Source organism: Jaculus jaculus, chromosome 6 (genome assembly GCF_020740685.1).
Source record: "Jaculus jaculus isolate mJacJac1 chromosome 6, mJacJac1.mat.Y.cur, whole genome shotgun sequence".
NCBI classification, from domain to species: domain Eukaryota; kingdom Metazoa; phylum Chordata; class Mammalia; order Rodentia; family Dipodidae; genus Jaculus; species Jaculus jaculus.
In genome coordinates this window covers 71,831,005-71,850,560 of record NC_059107.1, presented here as the reverse complement: position 1 = coordinate 71,850,560, position 19,556 = coordinate 71,831,005, and the positions used below count along the sequence as shown (strand labels likewise).

The following is a 19,556-nucleotide window of genomic DNA, read 5'->3' as shown; positions in this document are numbered from 1 at the left end:
TGTCCTTGTTAGGACAGAGTGGGAGGTTCTGGAGCTCTTACCATGTGGAAGATCAAGCATCCTGTGCAAACACTGATCTATATGTGTGTGCTATATTTGTTTGTTCATTTTTGTTTCCTTTTCTTTTTGTGTGTGCATGGTGTATGTATGCATGTGCATATTGTGGATGGATGCTTGGGCCTTTGAGCATAAGTTCAGAGGACAGGAGGATATTGGGTATCCTCTTCCTCTACTGCCCTTCCACCTTATTTCCTTTAACATAGGGGTTTTCACTGATCAGAGACCCAGCAATCCTTCTGTTGTCATCCTCCTCTGTGCTGGGGTTACATGTGTGCACAGCCATGCCCAGCTTTTTATTGGGTACTGGGTATCAAACCTTATGCTTACTCAACAAGTGGTCTTTCTTACTCACTGAGCCATCTCCTTGACCCTGTTCATTTTCTTACTGGTTGTTTCCTTCAGTTTGCCAGTTTATGTTTTGGGTGCAAATCCTTACCAAAACATGTGATTTACATACAATCACCTAGACTACAGAAGATGTGAGCTAACACAGTCATTACTTTTCCCAAACATTACCTTTGGGATAGATAAAACAGCCCAGGAAAAAGAAACCTCATAGGTATGGTCAAAAGATTTTTTTGATAAAAATATTAAATGCCATTAAATGGGGAAAAGGACTGTTTTTTCAACAAATAGCAGGGAAAACTGAGAGTATACATATAGGAAGAATGAAGACCTTACCTAACATCAAACATACACACACAAAACCAAAAATCCAACATGGATCACATCATCTTATATTTATTTATTTATTGATTTTTATTTATTTATTTATTTTGGTTTTACGAGGTAGGGTCTCACTCTATGTAGTCTCAGGGTGGTCTTGAACTCACAGTGATCCTTCTACCTCTGCCTCCCAGTGCTGAGATTAAAGGTGTGTACCACCACGCCTGGCCTTATATTTAAATATAAGATAAAAATTGTAAGACTCCTAGGAGGAAGCAAAAGGCAAAAAATTTCAGCCGGGTGTGGTGGTACACACCTTTAATGCCAGCACAGGGGAAGCTGAAGTTGGAGGAATACTTGACTCTGAGGCCAGCCTGGGCTACAGAATGAGTGCAAGATCAGCCTATATTAGGGTGATAACTGCCTCAAAAAAAAAAAAAAAAACATCAGAATACTATATATATATCTTAGATGACATTGAAGGCACAGGTCACAAAATAAAACTAGCTAAAACATTCTGTAAAAAATTATAAATTTTTATGCATCAAGGCACCACCAAACAAGAAATCTATGGAAAAGGGATTCATAACTAGAACATATAAATCAAGAATTTCTAACTTATTAAGAACAACAAAAACCCCCTAAAAACCTGAAAATAACAACTACTGGCAAAGAATTTACAAAACTGGAAATGTTGCACACTGCTGATGCAACTTTAAAATGATACAGCCTCTATATCATTTTAACAGAATTAGATCCACAAATTCCATTTCTGGGTTCCAAAACCTTGCAGCATTATACACATAAATAAAAGTAGAATGGAAGCAACACCAGGTTAACAAATTTAAACATAATGTGGTATATACATACAATTGAGTATTATTCAGTCTTCAAAAGGAAAGTCTGACATATGCTACCATACGGATAATCCTTAAGGACATTTTGTGAATATATTATGAAATAAGTCAACTACAGAAAGATAAATGCTATATGATTCCATTTACAGGGGTTTCCCACAGTAGTCAAATTCCTAGAGAAAGTACAATGGTGTGTGTCAGGAACCACTGAAGAAAAAAGAAATGGGTAGTTATTTTTAGTGGGCATAGAATTTCAGTTTTTTATAAGACAAAAAAGGAGATAGATGCAGATAATGGTTGTCTAACAGTATTCCGTGCCACTGAACTGTGCAATTAAAAATAAAAATGTGGGCTGGAGAGATGGCTTAGCGGTTAAGTGCTTGCCTGTGTAGCCTAAGGACCCCGGTTCGAGGCTCGGTTCCCCAGGTCCCACGTTAGCCAGATGTACAAGGGGGCGCACGCGTCTGGAGTTCGTCTGCAGAGGCTGGAAGCCCTGGTGCGCCCATTCTCTCCTCTTCCTCTATCTGTCTTTCTCTCTGTGTCTGTCGCTCTCAAATAAATAAATAAATAATTTTTAAAAATTTAAAAAAATAAAAATAAAAATGTGCCCAGCATGGTGGTGCACGCCTTTAATCCCAGCACATGGGAGGCAGAGGTAGGAGGATCACAGTGAGTTCAACGCCACCCTGAGACTACATAGTGAATTCTAGGTCAGCCTGGACTAGAGTGAGGCCACTGGGAGAAAAAAATGCAGCAGATGCTGAAGGTTATGATTCAGTGGTAGAACATATGCCTAACATGTATAAAGTCCTGAGTTTTATCACCAGCAACCTGCCTTCTTCCAGAAAAAAAGGCAGAGATAAATTTTTTGTATGTTTTACTATGCCGGGGAAAAAAAAAAGAAAAGATGGAACAGGGTGATGCATACCAGTAATCCCTGCACTTGAGGTAAAGTCAGAAGTATCCCAAGTTCCAGACCTACAAGGGCTACAGGACAAGACCCAATCTCAAACAAAACAAACAGAAAAAGAGCATGCTAACAGTAATCAAAAAACAGCAGAAATAGCTATGTTTGTTTCCAGAAAAACTGATTACACATCAAGGAAAAACTGCTTTAATAATACATAATGACAGTGGAGTCAAACCTGAAAGAAGACGTAACAAGGCCTACCAAGAATGGGCCTAACCACAAAGCGTTAAAATACAAGAAGCTACCACCAGTAGTCATATGAAAGACAGTTTAATGTGTTTCTTATAAAACTAAGCTTATGTTTATCCTATAACACAGCAATTACAGTTACTAACATTTAAAGAAAGAAATCATGAGCCAAGCGTGATGGCGCACGCCTTTAATCCCAGTACTTGGGAGGCAGAGGTAGGAGGATCGCCATGAGTTTGAGGCTACATAGTTAATTCCAGGTCAGCCTGAGCCAGAGCCAAACCCTATCTTGAACAGCCAAAAAATAAAATAATAATAATAAAGAAAGAAATCAAAATTATTTTATTTTTTCTGGAGTGAAGAGCAGGTATATTTATTTAAGATCATATAAGAATGTAAGACATACAGCTTTATAACTATAATTTATAATAAGAACAATTAATAAAATTTAAGTTAAATGAATTTATCATGAAATAATTCTTATAAGTATTATATACCACTTATCATATCACAGTCTTTCTTTAAAAAAATTATACTGCTTAATTTTTATATGTAGTTTGATTTACAAAGAATAGTTTGTAAACGTAAATTATGAAGTTAATAGCACGCATATATAGTACATTATTTGCAAAAATTTAAAAATATTTTAATTATGTAACCAACAATTTAGTGAGTTTTTTTGACACCCATTTAATGTAAGAAAACGTTCAAGAGGGATATTATGAAAGAAATTACTGTAATTTACTATCTTCTTTCCAGTGATCAGAGTCTTTTATTCTCATTTTTACATTATGTTGCAGCCTTACAAACAGATATTCAACGATTCATAATGATAAAAACATTAAAGAATGATTATGTATGTAGCATAGTGTTTTAACTTTTATTTACAAGATTTTCCATGTATATGATAATATAACTTATAGTCAAAAAATCATTTGTATTTTTCAATTATTTTACATAACAAGTATCACTGAGAACATTCAGTGTACATAGCATAATGGACCTGAGGCATGATAAATGAGTGGGTATGTTTCACTGTATAATCAATCATTTGACTAATAAAAATTAAATTATATTATCTGGGAATCTTAAATTTGTACATTTGTACTTCTATATTGATGCAATAAATAATAATGTGAAAAAATCTAAAAAACATACAATCAATGCCATTAAGATTTTCTTGGATGTAAGATTACTTTTATAAATAAGCTGATGCAGATCAATTTCACATTTAATAACTTATAAAAGTCAGTGTTTGCTATTTTCATATGTAACATCAAAGTTGGTGTGTATGTAATTTACATTAAATATGTCTCAGAAAGGACCATAAATTAACTTATCGTCCACATACAATATGTAAGAATATTAACTTAAATTCATTATATTACTTTATAATATCATTACATAAATCAATGCTATTAATTAAACAAGTTTCTATTAAGCCTTCTCTAATTTTTTCTCAGTGTAAAATCTCATTGTGTTATTTTTCCTTTTTCTTTCTATTTTTAATTTTTACTTTGAAGTGTTGGGAATGAACTGAGCTATTTCTTCCACTCTTCTTTTTAGGTCTTAACTAAGTCATACAGGCTGGTCTTAAGCTTGTCCTCTATCCATACAGACCTTACATCTGCAAACCTTCAGACTTGGCCTCGGGAATGGGTTTTCTGCTCAACAGAAAGTTTTACTTGCCCTTTTAAGACACGCTGTTTTGCAATAATTAATAACTTAAATTATCATTATTGCTAACTATCTGCATCTATTTTACATGTGGTCCTTTTGCGAGAAACATTATCTTCTACCTAAATACACGTCAGTCTTCTAACCCAATTTATCTTAGTCTTGTATAATACTCATTTCATACTACAGACATATGGTAACAATAGGCAGTGAATTACAAAACTGTGGGAAACTGTTTCTGTTGTTAACACATTCCACTTGCCATCAAAAGCAGTATCATGTTAAAATATTGACACATCAATTACTATTACAACTGCCCTTGCTTCTAGCCATAAGTAAATAATCTTTATTTTTAAACAAATCTGCATTTTAGATTTCTTTACTGTATACATAAAATCCTGATACCCTGTTGGCTTTGGTAGAAAGTTAAAACAAAACACAACTAAACAACATAAACTGACATAAAAAACGCCACACCATCTATGTTACATAAGTCCTTCTAAAGTTAATGTAAAGTATCCTGTCATTAATCTAATTTCTTTTTGTTTTCCAAAAGTATTTCAATAAATTAATAATAGGTGAACTAATAACTCCTCTAAGGGTCCTAAGACAAATTTGAAGCAATATTCATTTTGTGCAAATAAGTTCACAATCCAAAACAAAAGAAAATGTACTGTCCATTTCAAGTGGTCTGTATAGTCTATGATTCATAAATGATTTTGAAATAAAGCAAACCTCTAAATAAATAAATAATTAAATCCATTCTCCTAGAGTCACTGGAAGTATCCACATACTTTAGAAGGGAATAAAGAAGTGCAGAGTTCATGAAATCAATGCAAAAGCTCAACTCAACCGTATTTAACATTTGCAGGAACTTTTTCTTTTGGCGGTGCTGGGGACTGAACCCACGGCTAACATTTGTAATAAACAGATGCATTCATATCTGTTTGTATTTAAGAATTCAGATATTTATCCTCTCCTTGACCTTCTACAAGATCTGATTTCAGACTTGCACAACATCTTAGAAAGTTTTGCTTCTTGTATTTGTCACATAGATTGTACTCCTTTCATTCTTGTTTTAGGAGTATTTATTTGCTTTTAAGTTCCTTCTTCAGGCAGGATTTAAAAGTGGTATATTTCTGGACTGTTTTATAACCCTGAAATCCTCTTTGAAGTCTGTCTTTCATAATTCCAATAAATTCTTTATAACTTAATTGATCATCTTTGTCAACATCAAAAATCAAGACAATGTTCACTAAATGTGGTTATTTTCAGTTCAGTAGCTATGTAGACAGCACATTTAAATTCATCTTGTCCTATATAACGGCTTGCAAAGTTATACATATTGAGTGTAATTGCAAAGTCTTCTAAGTTGTTCAGAAACTGGAAAAATGATCTAAACTCATCAAATGGGATGCTTTTTTCCTCAGGTATACTGTAGCACACATTTCCCAAAAATATTGATGTATTTTCTACATGTGTATATCGTAACAGAATATGAGCAAAATCCTCTTCACTGATGGTATTCATTGCATTAGAGTAGGAAAATAATTCAATTTCCAGAACTTCTGTTTGGAGGTGATCCATGAATCTATAAAAATCTTCAAAGCTGAGCTCAGCTTTTCCTTTCTTTCCAAAAAAGTGTACCAGTAGGGTTGTTATCTGACACAAAACTTGTGACATCATCAGTACACTCTGCGAAATCTGAAGAGTGCTTGGCTTGTGTTACGCCTCAGTGTATCCCAATAGCTTCTGGAGATATTTCCCCTGCATCTGTTTTAAGTACATTATTAGTAGGAGAATGGTACCCATCAAGTTGAAGACGCAACATTGCACGCTTTTCTTCGTCTCCTGTAGTCTCTCTCTTTTCATTTTTTTTTTCCTGGATCTCTTGAAGCACCAAAAATTCCTTCTTATCCACCATCTCATTGCCATCAGTGTCAAACATGTTCAAGGCTATTCTAAAACATGCATGTGGCTTTGTTAAAATAAAAGGAAAAGATATTCTGTGTAAGAAATCACACCTCTTTATTTTAAGATTGCGAAACAGCTTTGATGATCCCTTCCAAACTGGTGGTGTTTCTGAGTTTCCTGCTTAGAAAGTGACTTCCATGTTTTAGCAAGTTTTAGGCACATCAGTTGTTAAGAGACAAAATATAATCATATGGAGTCACAAGTAACTGCCCATCACTTTCTATAGAAGCAAATAAACAAAATCGTCTCTCTCGTGATGTAGCATAGAGGTCTAAATCTTCAATATCTGTTCTACCAAGGGCAATTGTCTCCTTGACAGTGGCTACGGGGATGGGCAGCAGCCACCAGCCTTGGGGTATGTCCTCAGGCTGTGTGGCCATGCTCTTAACAGGGAGGCCCACTAGTCCCTCCAGCCACACCATGTCGGCCACAGGAAGGGCTGGTGAGGGGACAGCGTGAGTGTTAACCATGGTGGTGGCCACAGGAGCCTCCGCAGCACAGACATAGCTGGAATCTTATTTTTTTTATTTGAGACAGAGACAGAGAGAGACAGAGAGAGAGAGAGAGAGAGAGAGACAGGGAGAAAGACAGAGAGAGAGAGAGAGAGAGAGAGGGAGAGAGAATGGGTGTGCTAGGGCCTCTAGCCACTGTAAATGAAGTCCAAATGCATGCTGTGGGGAGGCAGGAGGGTGGCTGAGAGTTTGAAGCCAGCTTAAAACTACATAGTGAATTCCAAGTCAGCCTGGGCCAAGAGTGAGACTCTACCTTGAAAAAATAAAAACCTTACGTAGTATTAAGATTTTCCCACTTAATTCAAAATTTCTGAGTTTGCCATATTTTCAGAGACTTGTGCCAGAAAGTTATTGTTTATGATCTAAGCTTTGTACCACCAAGCTGGCACCTAGGTCAGTAAGTAATTCCTTCCTGTATTTCCCATTGCCTTCATTAAGCAAGACAGAGAGAAGGGACCTGACTTGTTTTAAAACCAATAATGCCATTACACAACTGTGACAATAAGAATGAAAATAAACAAGCAAAATTTTCCTCAACAGGTTTAACTTTCACAATCAATTTACAATGACACTGGGCACTACAAAACCAAAACCAGAAATCTCCTTTTCCTACTTACTGCCTTCCCATGCATTTTGATGACCACTACTCAAAGTCGAGGTTCTTAAAGAGTTTCCTGTTGTATCAGTTCTTAGGTTTACTTTTTAATTTCTTTTCTTACAAAAATATTTTATTTGAGAGAGAGAATGAATGAATGAAAAGAAGCAAATAGAGAATGGGAAAACTAGGGCCTCTAGCCACCGCAAACAAACTCCAAATGCATGTGCCACCTTGTGTATCTGGCTTTACTTGGGTACTGTGGAATGAAACCTGAGTCCTTTGGCTTTGCCTACAAGCACCTTAACCACTAGGCATCTCTCCAGCCCAAATTTATCTTTTTAAAAAGCCATTCTTCCATGTTCCTGTAAAATTATCTTCCCCAAATATCATTACTATCTTCCCGTCACTATATGGATTCTGAGGATGTGGCTTCATCTACCCTCAGGCACCACTACATTCCCTTATGACCCACCAACCTCCCTCTCAATGCCAGCAATAATGCTTCTTCTGTATTTGATGAGCAGACAACCCATGAACAATCTGTTGCTTCTCCAAACTGAGTGCCATCAGTCTCTGAAGACTCCAGGATGCCTTCTCCCCTAGGGCCTCATTTATACACCCACATGAGACTGAGATGGAAAGAGCATTTAAAAAGTACTGAGAAGCACAACAGTTAATAAGCGAGTTTTACCTGTTTCACTGTGTTCATGCAGAGGTTCATTCTCTGAGTGATCCAGAGTCAAAGTGTTCATGCCTACTGGGTCTGACTCTTGTAAGTCTGGTAATACCATATTCTCATGGCTTTTGTCACCATCTCCATTTGCATCCAATCCTATAATGGCAATTTTATACCAAGAGGTACTGTTAGAAGAGTAACTTTCCCTAAATGAAGTTTACATTAGCTCAAAAAATTTAAACTGTAAAGCTCTCCAAGCTTGAGGACACAAATGTGACTTGGTAACTTTTTAAAGAAAAATTGCAGTTGTAACAAGAGCAGAGTTGGGAGCAGGGCTACTCTTGGTCATGACCAGGTTCACAACTCACCCTGCTCGCTGCAGTCTGCATGATGGCTGGCTGCCTCCTCCCACGCGGCATTCACACCAACAGCTGCATTACTTGCTTCCAAATGTAACATATGAGACCCCCATACTTTTGCATTGGGGTTTAGCTCTGAAACCTTAGTTGTTGGTACCTACAAAAAAATTTCATATATACATTTATAGCCAAAGTTCAACCAAGTGCTATTTTACTTATTAATATAGAGTAAAAAACCATCTGTGTTAAAAGAATTTAAGCTAAAAGGGCTGAGCCGATGTGTTTACCTTTGGGATAAAAATCAGGCAAAAGTAACAAAAGCTGATGTGACCAAAAGCTTACCTAATCTACCCTTAGATTTAAGTTTCTTCAAAGCACAAGGCTCTCTACAGAATTAATAACAGACTTAGTTCTTGCTTTCATGGAAAATTCAGTATAACTAGCAATTTCATATGCTACCTCATATAAATTCCAAATTATAAATAAAATGTTGATGGAAAAATTTTAGTTATAAAGTTTCAAACATTCACATAAGCAAAAAATGCAGAAAATCAAAGTTCCTTCTAAGAATAAGGCTACTGCAAGTTGAGGGAAACCTCAGTCATCTGCCAAGACAATAAGGCATCCAATAGGGCAGTGAAGCAGTTATACTTTCAACAGAATTACTTGATCCCATTCTTAAAAGAGTTTCCCTATTTATGACCTTTGGAGCTTCCTTAGAACAACAACCCCCCAATCTTCCTGCAATACCGCCAGTCTAGGTTCTCAAGTGTGCCCAACTCTTCTCAAGGTTACCTGTGTAAAGTGGGGAGTTTACACTTAATTTCTATTAACCTCACCTGGAAAATGACTTTTGTACTTCTTGCCTTATAAGGCTGCTGGAAAGAGGCACCTAAAATATTCAGCATGGTGTACATACTCATGACCTCTTAGGCCTAGTCACACCAACTGCTTGCTGTTTCTAAATACAACAGCACTTTTATGCCTCCCACTCTGTCTCCCATGAGAGCCACAAGGCTCATCCCTTCATTTGCTCTGGGAATTAATTTTTCCTGATGCACCTTAAAAACCCTTAACGGGGGCTGGAGAGATGGCTTAGCGGTTAAGCACTTGCCTGTGAAGCCTAAGGACCCGGGTTCGAGGCTCGGTTCCCCAGGTCCCACATTAGCCAGACGCACAAGGGGGCGCACGCATCTGGAGTTCATCTGCAGTGGCTGGAAGCCCTGGCGTGCCCATTCTCTACCTGTCTTTCACCCTGTGTCTGTTGCTCTCAAATAAATAAATAAAAAATGAACAAAAAATATTTTAAATAAAACCCTTAACGGTCCCTTTCTAGATAGACATTACCCACTTTTATTCACCACTTTTTCTCATATAGCCAGGCCTTTTTCCTGCTTACAAACCCTGAATGACACCACAAAGTCTAAAGAAAAAGCAACATCGTAGTAGTAATTATTCCTCAAATGCTAACTCCAATTTTCACATCACAATTCCCTAACAAACCTTGACAAACTGCCCTTTTAAACTAACCACCAGCCTTCACATTATGGTACAGGGTGTTACAGCCTCCTAAAACCAGGTCAAAGGATCCTAACCCCTGGGTATCATTTACCCCCCACCCCGCAAAGGCCCCAACCAGCCAATGATGTAAGCTAGGAACAGCCCTGTGTGCAGCCCCAACCTGTACCATAGACAGTACTGGTTTCTGTACTCCATCACACATAAAACAGTAAGCAGGCATTATTAATAATTTACATCAAGGAAGCATGAAGATTAACAATTTTAAAAAGTATAGGTAGGACTCAGGGCTGGAGAGCGTGGTTTAGCAATTGAGGCACTTGCCTGCAAAGCCTAAGGATGTAGCTTTCATTCCCTAGTACCCACAAAAGCCAGATGAACATACTGACATATGCATCTGGAGTTTGTTTGCAATGGTTAGAGGCCCTGGCACACCCATTTTCTCCCTCCCTCTTCCCCCCAACTCTTTCTCTCTCTTTCTCAAAGGAATAAATAAAAATTTTAAGAAAGAAAGAAAAGGCACAGGATTAATCTATACTGTCTCAGGTAATGAAGTCATCAGTGAAACTGTTTCTGAAATAGTGAAGACTTACAGATAAAAAACAAAAATAAACAAAAAACCTTCAGGTTCATCCTTCTGAAGTGACTGATTTTCTGCTCTACTCATTGGGTAATAGTTAAAACATACCCACAAATCCAGATACCTAAGTGAGTACATACTTGAAATTCGTACTTTGTTAAGTACTGCTGATAAGGGGGAAAACAGGTTCTTCTCCTGAAAAGCTTACTACTCAATTTCTATTCTTACATTATACAACCTACACTTCCAGTTCATCTTTGGCAACTCTTCCTCACATACATCCACCTATCTAAGAGAGAAGTACATGTGACATGCTCACCAGCAGCATGTGCCAGAAAATCAGAGTCCAATTGTAATCAAAACTTTACAGAGCTAAAAGGCACAAAAGAAACTATTTCATAAACTTACCCCTTGGTCAGCATTTATCTCCTTTGGACCTGTTTCGTTTGATTGTTTATATTATTACTCACTGGCTTTCATACTCCAAAGCCTGTGCAATCATCTTTTCTGATTAGACCCAATTCTCTGGACAGTACTCAGCAATGTATAACCAAGTCTTCCTACCTCAGATTTCATTCCATTCATTTGATTAGACCCAATTCGAGGGCCAGTGCTCAGCAATACACAATGAAGTCTTCCTACCTCAGATTTCATTCCATTCATTTAACAGACTCCCTTTGTCTCAGGCACATATTGTACATTCTTTAAATTCCGAACTCTAACTAGCATTAATCGTTTCCATTTTAGCACCTATTGCAGTTGACCAACATAAACATGATATTTTCTAATTTATTAACATAGATTACATGACAATGTTGGCTGTGAAGAAGACACAAGTAGCACTTAAAAGAGCTAATACAGCATGGCAAACATGATCTCCGATGATGTTCATGGCCACTGTGTGTTTGTGGTGCATATATTCTTGGGTGCAACCATCACTGATATTTTGAGCACCAACTTATTGCTAATGATGCTTACTACAAAGGTGCTTGGGAAATATGTTGAATGAATCCTTAGTGAAACAAAAAAATATTTTCCACATGACTCTACTTTCTTGACAATATTCACAAAATAATGGGAGCATATGCTTAAGAAATTATTACATCTCAAGTGGTTGAGTACACACCAAATGTCAAGTGTTTTGCACACTTTTAGGCAGTTAACCAATATGAAACATAGAGATCTTTATATCTACACATCAGGAATGAATCAAAACAAGTCTAAAGGGCAAATCTTACTACCAGTTTTACAAGAAAGCCAAGGCAGAGAAAGGTTAAGTGCCAGGTACTTTACCCATAAAAATGGTAATCATAAAGCTGTTCTAATAATCAGCAAAACAAGACATTCATCAATTCATCTAGAAGCACAAAAAACCCTCGAATAGCCAAAAGAATTTTGAGCAACAAAAATGAGGCTGGTGGTATCCCCATACCTGATTTTATGCTATATTACAAAGCCATAACAACAAAAACAGCATGGTACAGACACAAACACAGACACACAGATCAATGGAACAGAATAGAGGACCCAGATGTTAATCCAGGCACGTAAGCCATCTGATGTTTGACCAAAAAAATGCCAAAAATGGACTTCCAGTTAAGATGGCAGCATAGGAACCACGTCAAAGCAGCATAGAGGAGAAAAAAAGCCAAAGAAAACCCAGCAAAATACACACTTTTACTAAAATGTGAGGTGTGTGAGAAATTAAAACGGCAGCAGAAGTAGCAGAGTCCCAGAGCATCCAGAGCCCACATAAGCAGGCCGAAGCAGATCCTTCAACAGCGCCCCAGCTCTGGCACCGAAACAGTAGCTCCAGCAGGGGCAGCGGAACCAGCAGATCTACCAGCAGCAGTTATAGCAGCGGCGGACCCAGCAGCGACAGCTTCAGCAGCAGCAGCAGCGGTTCCAGCAGCAGGGGTACCCATCTGCAGGGCCACAGTTGCCAGGCTCAGTTTGCCCCACAGGAAAAGCTCCAGAAAACAGAACAGTGGTCTAGCAACCCAGCCAGCCTACTTGACTGAGACCAAAATCATCCAAAAAGGTAACAGGTTCTACCAGGGAAGGGTCTCACTTGGTCACAAGCTGACTTGGAAACCTCAAAACATGAGAAATCTTAACCTCTTTGTTGATAGAGGATCTGCTTGTTATGACACTTACTCTTGCATAAATACTCGGTACTGTAGTTGACTAAAGGTCTACAGTGTTTAGTTAACTTTTAGAATCTATGAGTATTTTGTTCCACTCAGCCTACTTGAATACTACCACAGCAGTCAAACTCAACCCCTAGAACACTTTTCTAGATACTCTGAGAGTGTTAAGAGCCACACCTAGCATCTTAATCTCCTACACTGAAGATATATAACATCAGATCAATTGATACAGCTACAAATAACCAGAAAACTAGAAAATCCAAGCATTAAATTAATCCAAGATGCAAAACTGCATACATTATAACACAAGAAACACCAAAAATCAAGACAATATAAATCCAACAAAAAGTATTAATGCATCAGAGATGACCTCCAGTGAGAACTAGCTGGAGGAAATGCCTGACAAGGATTTCAAAGGAATGAATGTAAATATGTTCAAAGAAGTCAAAGAACAAATCATAGGAATGAAAGAGGAAATCAGAGAGGAAATCAAAGGAACCAAAGAAGATGCAGGACACCAATTTGATGAAATAAAGAAGGCAATACAAGACATAAATAAGGAAATAGAAATGATAGAGCAAAAGCAGTCACAATTACTAGCAATGAAGAACACAGTTAATGAAATAAAAATCTCAGTAGAAAATCTCACCAGTAGAATGGATGAAGGAGAAGACAGAATATCTAAGCTAGAAGACCAGGTGGCAGATCTAATACAGTCCAACAAAGAGAAAGACAAACAAATAGAAAAGTATGAATGGGAACTTCAAGATATTGGGAACACTATGAAAAGATCAAACATAAGAATTCAGGGCATAGTAGAAGGAGAACAATCTCACACCAAAGGCATAGTAGGCGTCCTCAACAAAATCATAGAAGAAAACTTCCCCCAAATTGGGAAAGAGATGCCAATGCAGATACAGGAAGCCTTTAGAACACCAGCCAGACAAAACCTGAAAAGAACCTCTCCTCGCCATATTATAATCAAACTACCAAACACACAACCCAAAGAAAAAATACTGAAAGCAGTCAGAGAGAAAAATCAAGTTACCTACAAAGGCAAGCCCATCAGCATGACAGCAGATTACTCAACAAAAACTTCAAAAGCCAGAAGGGCTTGGAGTGATGTATTCCAAGTTCTGAAAGATAACTGTCAACCAAGGTTACTTTATCCTGCAAAGCTATCCATTCCAATAGATGGAGAAATAAGGACATTCCATGACAAAAGCAAGTTAAAGGAGTATTTGAAGACAAAACTACCTCTATAGAAAATACTTGAAAGAATCCTCAATGCTGAAGAGAAGGAAAAGCACACATATAAGGAAACTGAAAAAAACAAGCAATACCCAACTATTAATTAACACAAGAGAGCAAAGAACCTGAACCACACAAAAAAAATGGCAAACATAAATACATACCTTTCAATAATATCACTTAATAACAATGGCCTCAATACCCCAAACAAAAGACACAGGGTTGAAGAATGGGTTAAGAAGTAGAATCTACAATTTGGTGTCTCCAAGAAACTCGCTTTTCTACAAAGGATGGATGTTATCTTAGGGTGAAAGGTTGAAAAATGGTGTTTAAAGCAAATGGGCCTAGAAAACAAGCAGGGATTGCTATCATATATCTGACAAGGTAGACTTCAGTGCAACATGAATTAGGAAAGATAAGGAAGGTCACTTTGTATTGATTAAGGGCACACTCCAACAGGAGGACATTATAATCCTAAACATATATGCACCTAACATGGGGGCACTCAAATTCATCAAACACTATTAGAACTAACGTCACAGATAACACCAAACATAGTGGTAATGGGTGACTTCAACACCCCACTCTCATCAATTGACAGGTCATCGCGGGAAAAAATAAACAGAAAGTCAACTGGACTAAATGAGGTCATAGAAGAAATGGACCTAACAGATATCTACAGGACATTTCACGCAAGTGCTGCAGAATATATATTCCTTTCAGCAGCACATGGAACAGTTTCTAAAACAGACCATATATTAGGAAACAAAGCAAATCTTAACAAATACATGAATAGTGAAATAATTCCTTGCATTCTTAATGAGCACAATGGATTAAACTACAAAATGGAAGCAAGAAAGGCTATAGACCATACACAAAATCATGGAATCTAAACAATACACTACTAAATGATGAATGGGTCAATGAAGAAAACAAGAAGGAAATAAAAAAATTTATAGAGTCAAACGATAATGAGAACACAACATACCAAAATCTCTGGGACACAATGAAGGCAGTTCTAACACATAAATTTATAGCTTTAAGTGCCTATATTAAGAAAGTAGAAAGGCCACAAGTACACGACCTAATGCTTCACCGAGGCAACCCAAAAATCAGTAGTCGGGAAGAAATAATAAAGATTAGGGCTTAAATTGATGAAATAGAAACAAACAAACAAAAAAAAAAAAATCCAAAGAATTAATGAAACAAAGAGTTGGTTCTTTGAAAGGATAAACAAGACTGATAAACCTTTAGCAAATCTGACCAAAAGAGAGAGAAGAGACACAAATTAATAAAATTTAGAGATTTAAAAGGTAACATAACAACAGATGCCAGAGAAATTCAAAAAATCATAGGGACATACTATAAAAGCATATACTCCAAAAAGTATGAAAATCTGAAAGAAATGGATGAGTTCCTTGTATTCTATGACCTACCTAAATTAAATCAAGATAAGATTAATCACTTAATTAGACCTATAACAAGCATGGAGATCCGAACAGTTATCAAAAATTTCCCAGCTAAAAAAAATCCAGGCCCAGATGGATTCACTGCTGAATTTTACCAGACCTTCAAGGAAGACCTAACACCAATGCTTCTTAAGCTTTTACAGGAAATAGAAAAAGAAGGATATCTACCAAACTCCTTCTATGAGACCAGCATCACCCTGATACCAAAACCAGACAAAGATAGAACAAAAAAAGAAAATTACAGACCAATCTCCCTCATGAACATAGATGCAAAAGTTCTCAACAAAATATTGGCAAACAATACAAGAATATATAAGAAAGATCATTCACCCTGACCAAGTAGGCTTTATCCTAGAGATGCAGGGATGGTTCAACATACGCAAATCTATAAATGTAATTAGTACATCATAAAGATGGATTGAAGGATAAAAATCACATGATCATCTCATTAGACGCAGAAAAAGCATTTCAACATCCCTTCATGATAAAAGTCCTACAGAGACTGGGAATACAAGGAACATATCTCAATAAAATAAAGGCTATTTATGACAAGCCTACAGCCAACATATTACTAAATGGGGAAAAACTGGAAGCTTTTCCACTAAAATCAGGAACAATACAAGGGTGTCCACTGTCCCCACTTTTATTTAATATAGTTCTCGAAGTCTTAGCTATAGCAATAAATCAAGAGACACACATAAAAAGGATACAATTTGGGAAGGAAGAGATCAAGTTATCACTATTTACTGATGACATGATTCTATATATAAAGGACGCTAAAGACTCTACTAGCAAACTGTTAGAGCTGATAAAAACCTACAGCAACGTAGTAGGATACAAAATAAATACACAGAAATCAGTAGCCTTCATATATGTTAACCACAAACAGAGGATGAAATCAGAGAATCACTTCCCATTCACAATTGCATCAAGGAAAAAAAAGTACCTTGGAATAAACCTAAACAAGGAAATAAAGAATCTCTATAATGAGAACATTAAAACACTCAAGTGAGAAATTGCAGAAGACACTAGGAAGTGGAAAAACATCCCTTGTTCCTGGATGGGAAGAATCAATATTGTGAAAATGGCAATCATACCAAAAGTAATCTATACATTTAATGCAATCTCCATCAAAGTTCCAAAGGCATTCGTCATGGAAATAGGAAAAAAAAAAATCCAAAAATGTATTTGGAATCACAAAAAAACTCGAATATCTAAAATAATACTGAGCAACAAAAATAAGGCTGGTGGTATCACCATACCTGATTTTAACCTATACTACAGAGCCATAGTAACAAAAACAGCGTGGTACTGGCACAAAAGCAGACATGTAGACCAATGGAACAGAACAGATGACCCAGATGCAAGTCCAGGTAGCTATAGCCACCTGATATTCGATAAAAATGTCAAAAATACTCATTGGAGAAAAGATAGCCTCTTCAGCCAATGGTGTTGGGAAAACTGGATATGTATGTGTAGAAGGATGAAAATAGATCCTTGTATCTCTCCATGTGCAAGAATTAAGCCCAACTGGATTAAAGACCTGAACATCAGACCAGAAATTCTAAAAATGCTAGAGGAAAAAGTAGGGGAAATCTTTCAACATATTGGTCTTGGCAAAGACATGTGAATGCAACCCCAATTGCTCAGGCAATAAAACCATAGATTAATCACTAGGACCTCATGAAATTACAAAAAGTTTGCACTGCAAAGGACACTGTGTATAAAGCAAAGAGGCAACCTACTGAATGGGAAAAAATCTTTGCCAGCTATATATCTGATAGAGAATTAATATCTAGGATATACAAAGAACTTAAAAAGTTAACTAATAAGGAATCAAACAAGCCAATCAAACAATGGGCTATGGAGCTAAACAGAGACTTCTCAAAGGAAGAAATACGAATGGCATATAAGCATCTAAAAAAGTGTTCTATGTCCCTATTCATCAGGGAAATGCAGATTAAAACTACATTGAGATTCCATCATACTCCTGTCAGATTGGCTACCATCATGAAAACAAATGATCATAAATGTTGGCAGGGATGTGGAAAAAGAGGAACCCTTCTACACTGCTGGTGGGAATGCAATCTGGTCTAGCCATTGTGGAAATCAGTGTGGAGGTTCCTAAAACAGCTAAAAGTTGACCTACCCTATGATCCAGCTATAGCAGTCCTAGGCATATATCCTAAGGACTCATCTCATTTCCTTAGAAGTATGTGCTCAACCATGTTTATTGCTGCTCAATTTATAATAGCTGGGAAATGGAACCAGCCTAGATGGCCCTCAACTGATGATTGGATAATGAAGATATGATATGGCAAATTTATACAATGGCGTTCTACTCAGCAGTAAAGAAAAATAATGTTATGAAATTTGCAGGAAAATGGATGGATCTGGAAAGGATTATACTAAGTGAGGTAACCCAGGCCCAGAAAGCCAAGCGCTGCAATGTTCTCTCTCATATGTGGATCCTAGCTACAGATGACTGGGCTTCTGTTTGAGAAGGAAAATACTCAGTAGTAGAGGCCATTAAGTTAAAAAGGAGATATATAAAGGGAAGATAGAGGATGGGAAGAGGGTACTTAATAGGTTGGTATTGCATACATGTAAGTAGAATGATTGAGATGGGGAGGGGATATGATGGAGAATGGAATTTCAAAGGGGAAAGTGGGGGTTGGAGGGTATTACCATGGGATATTTTTTATAATAATGGAACATGTAAAAATTGAGACCCCCCCCCAAAAAAAAATGGAACGTGGGAGGAGGGAGGGAATTACCATGGGTTATTGTTTACAGTTTTGGAAGTTGTCAATAAAAATAAATAAATTTTTTAAAAAACGCCAAAAATATTCATTGGAGAAAAGACAGCCTCCTCAACAAGCAGTGCTGGGAAAATTGGATATCTATATGTAGAAGGATAAAATAGATCCTTGTCTTTCTCCATGCACAAAAATCAAGTCCAAGTCAAGTCAAGACCTTAATATTGGACCTGAAACTCAAACTGCTAGAGGAAAAAGTAGGGGAAAGCTTTCAACAGCCTAGGCAATGACTTTCTAAATATAACCCCAGTTGCTCAGGAAATAAAACCAATAATCAACCACTGGGATAGGACACTATGAACAGAGCAGAGACAAACTACAGAGTGGGAGAAAGCTATACAGCTGACAAATTTCCAGAATATATAAAGAACGAAAAAAAAATAAAAAACAATAAGAAATCAAACAAGCCAATTAAAAAGTGGGCTATGGAACTATAAATAGTTTAGAAGAAATATACAGATGGCATATAAGCATCTAAAAAAAGAGTTCTACATCATTAGCCATCAGGGAAATAAAAATTAAAACTACTTTAAGATTCCATCTCACTCCTGTCAGAATGGCTATCATCAAGAAAAGAAATGACAATAAATGTTAGCAAGAATGGTGAAAAGGGGGAAATCCTTCTACATTACTGGTAGGAATGTAGACTGGTACACCCATTGCAGAATTGAGAAAGCTAAAAATAGATTTACCATATGATTCTCTTCTCACTACCTTAGAGATACCTGCACAGCTATGTTAACTGGTGCTCTATTCACAATAGGTAGGAAATTAAACCAGCCTACATGTCCCTCAACAGATGAATGGATAATAAAGATGTGATACATTTACCCAATGGAGTTCTATTTAGTGGTAAGAAAAAAATGAAATTATGAAATCTGCAGGGAAATGAATGGATCTGGAACGGATTATACTAGGTGAGGTAACCCAGGCCCAGAAAGCCGAACGTTGCATGTTCTCTTTCATATGTGGATCCAAGCTACAAATGTTTAGACTTGTGTGTTGTGAGCTGGAACCAAAACCTGGTAGCAGAGGCCAGTAAGCTAGAAAAAGGCTATAAGAGAGGGAGGAAAGGGAAGGAGTTAAAAGATGGTATTGTATATGTGTAATTAGAAGAACAAATTATAGGGAATGGAATGGCCTAAGGGAGGCCAGGGGGAAGAGATTGGGTAAAAGAAGGGAGAGAGAAGGATCAATCAAAATTCAAGATATTGTGAATAAGACATAGGAA

At 37.0% G+C, this 19,556-nt stretch overlaps 1 protein-coding gene and 1 pseudogene across 2 annotated transcripts in view; both read right to left on the bottom strand.

Moving 5' to 3' along the window:
• The window catches only part of Larp4b (La ribonucleoprotein 4B), a 94,171-nt gene that overhangs the window by 51,106 nt on the left and 23,509 nt on the right, over positions 1–19,556 (bottom strand). For both annotated transcript variants that reach the window (XM_004662200.2, XM_045152341.1), the window contains exons 3-4: positions 8,548–8,695; positions 8,195–8,335 (exon numbers count right to left, since the gene is read on the bottom strand). In XM_004662200.2, the coding sequence (XP_004662257.1) occupies positions 8,195–8,335; positions 8,548–8,695 (289 nt within the window). The remainder of the gene's footprint in view (positions 1–8,194; positions 8,336–8,547; positions 8,696–19,556) is intronic.
• Positions 5,391–6,815, bottom strand: LOC105944294 (annotated as a pseudogene).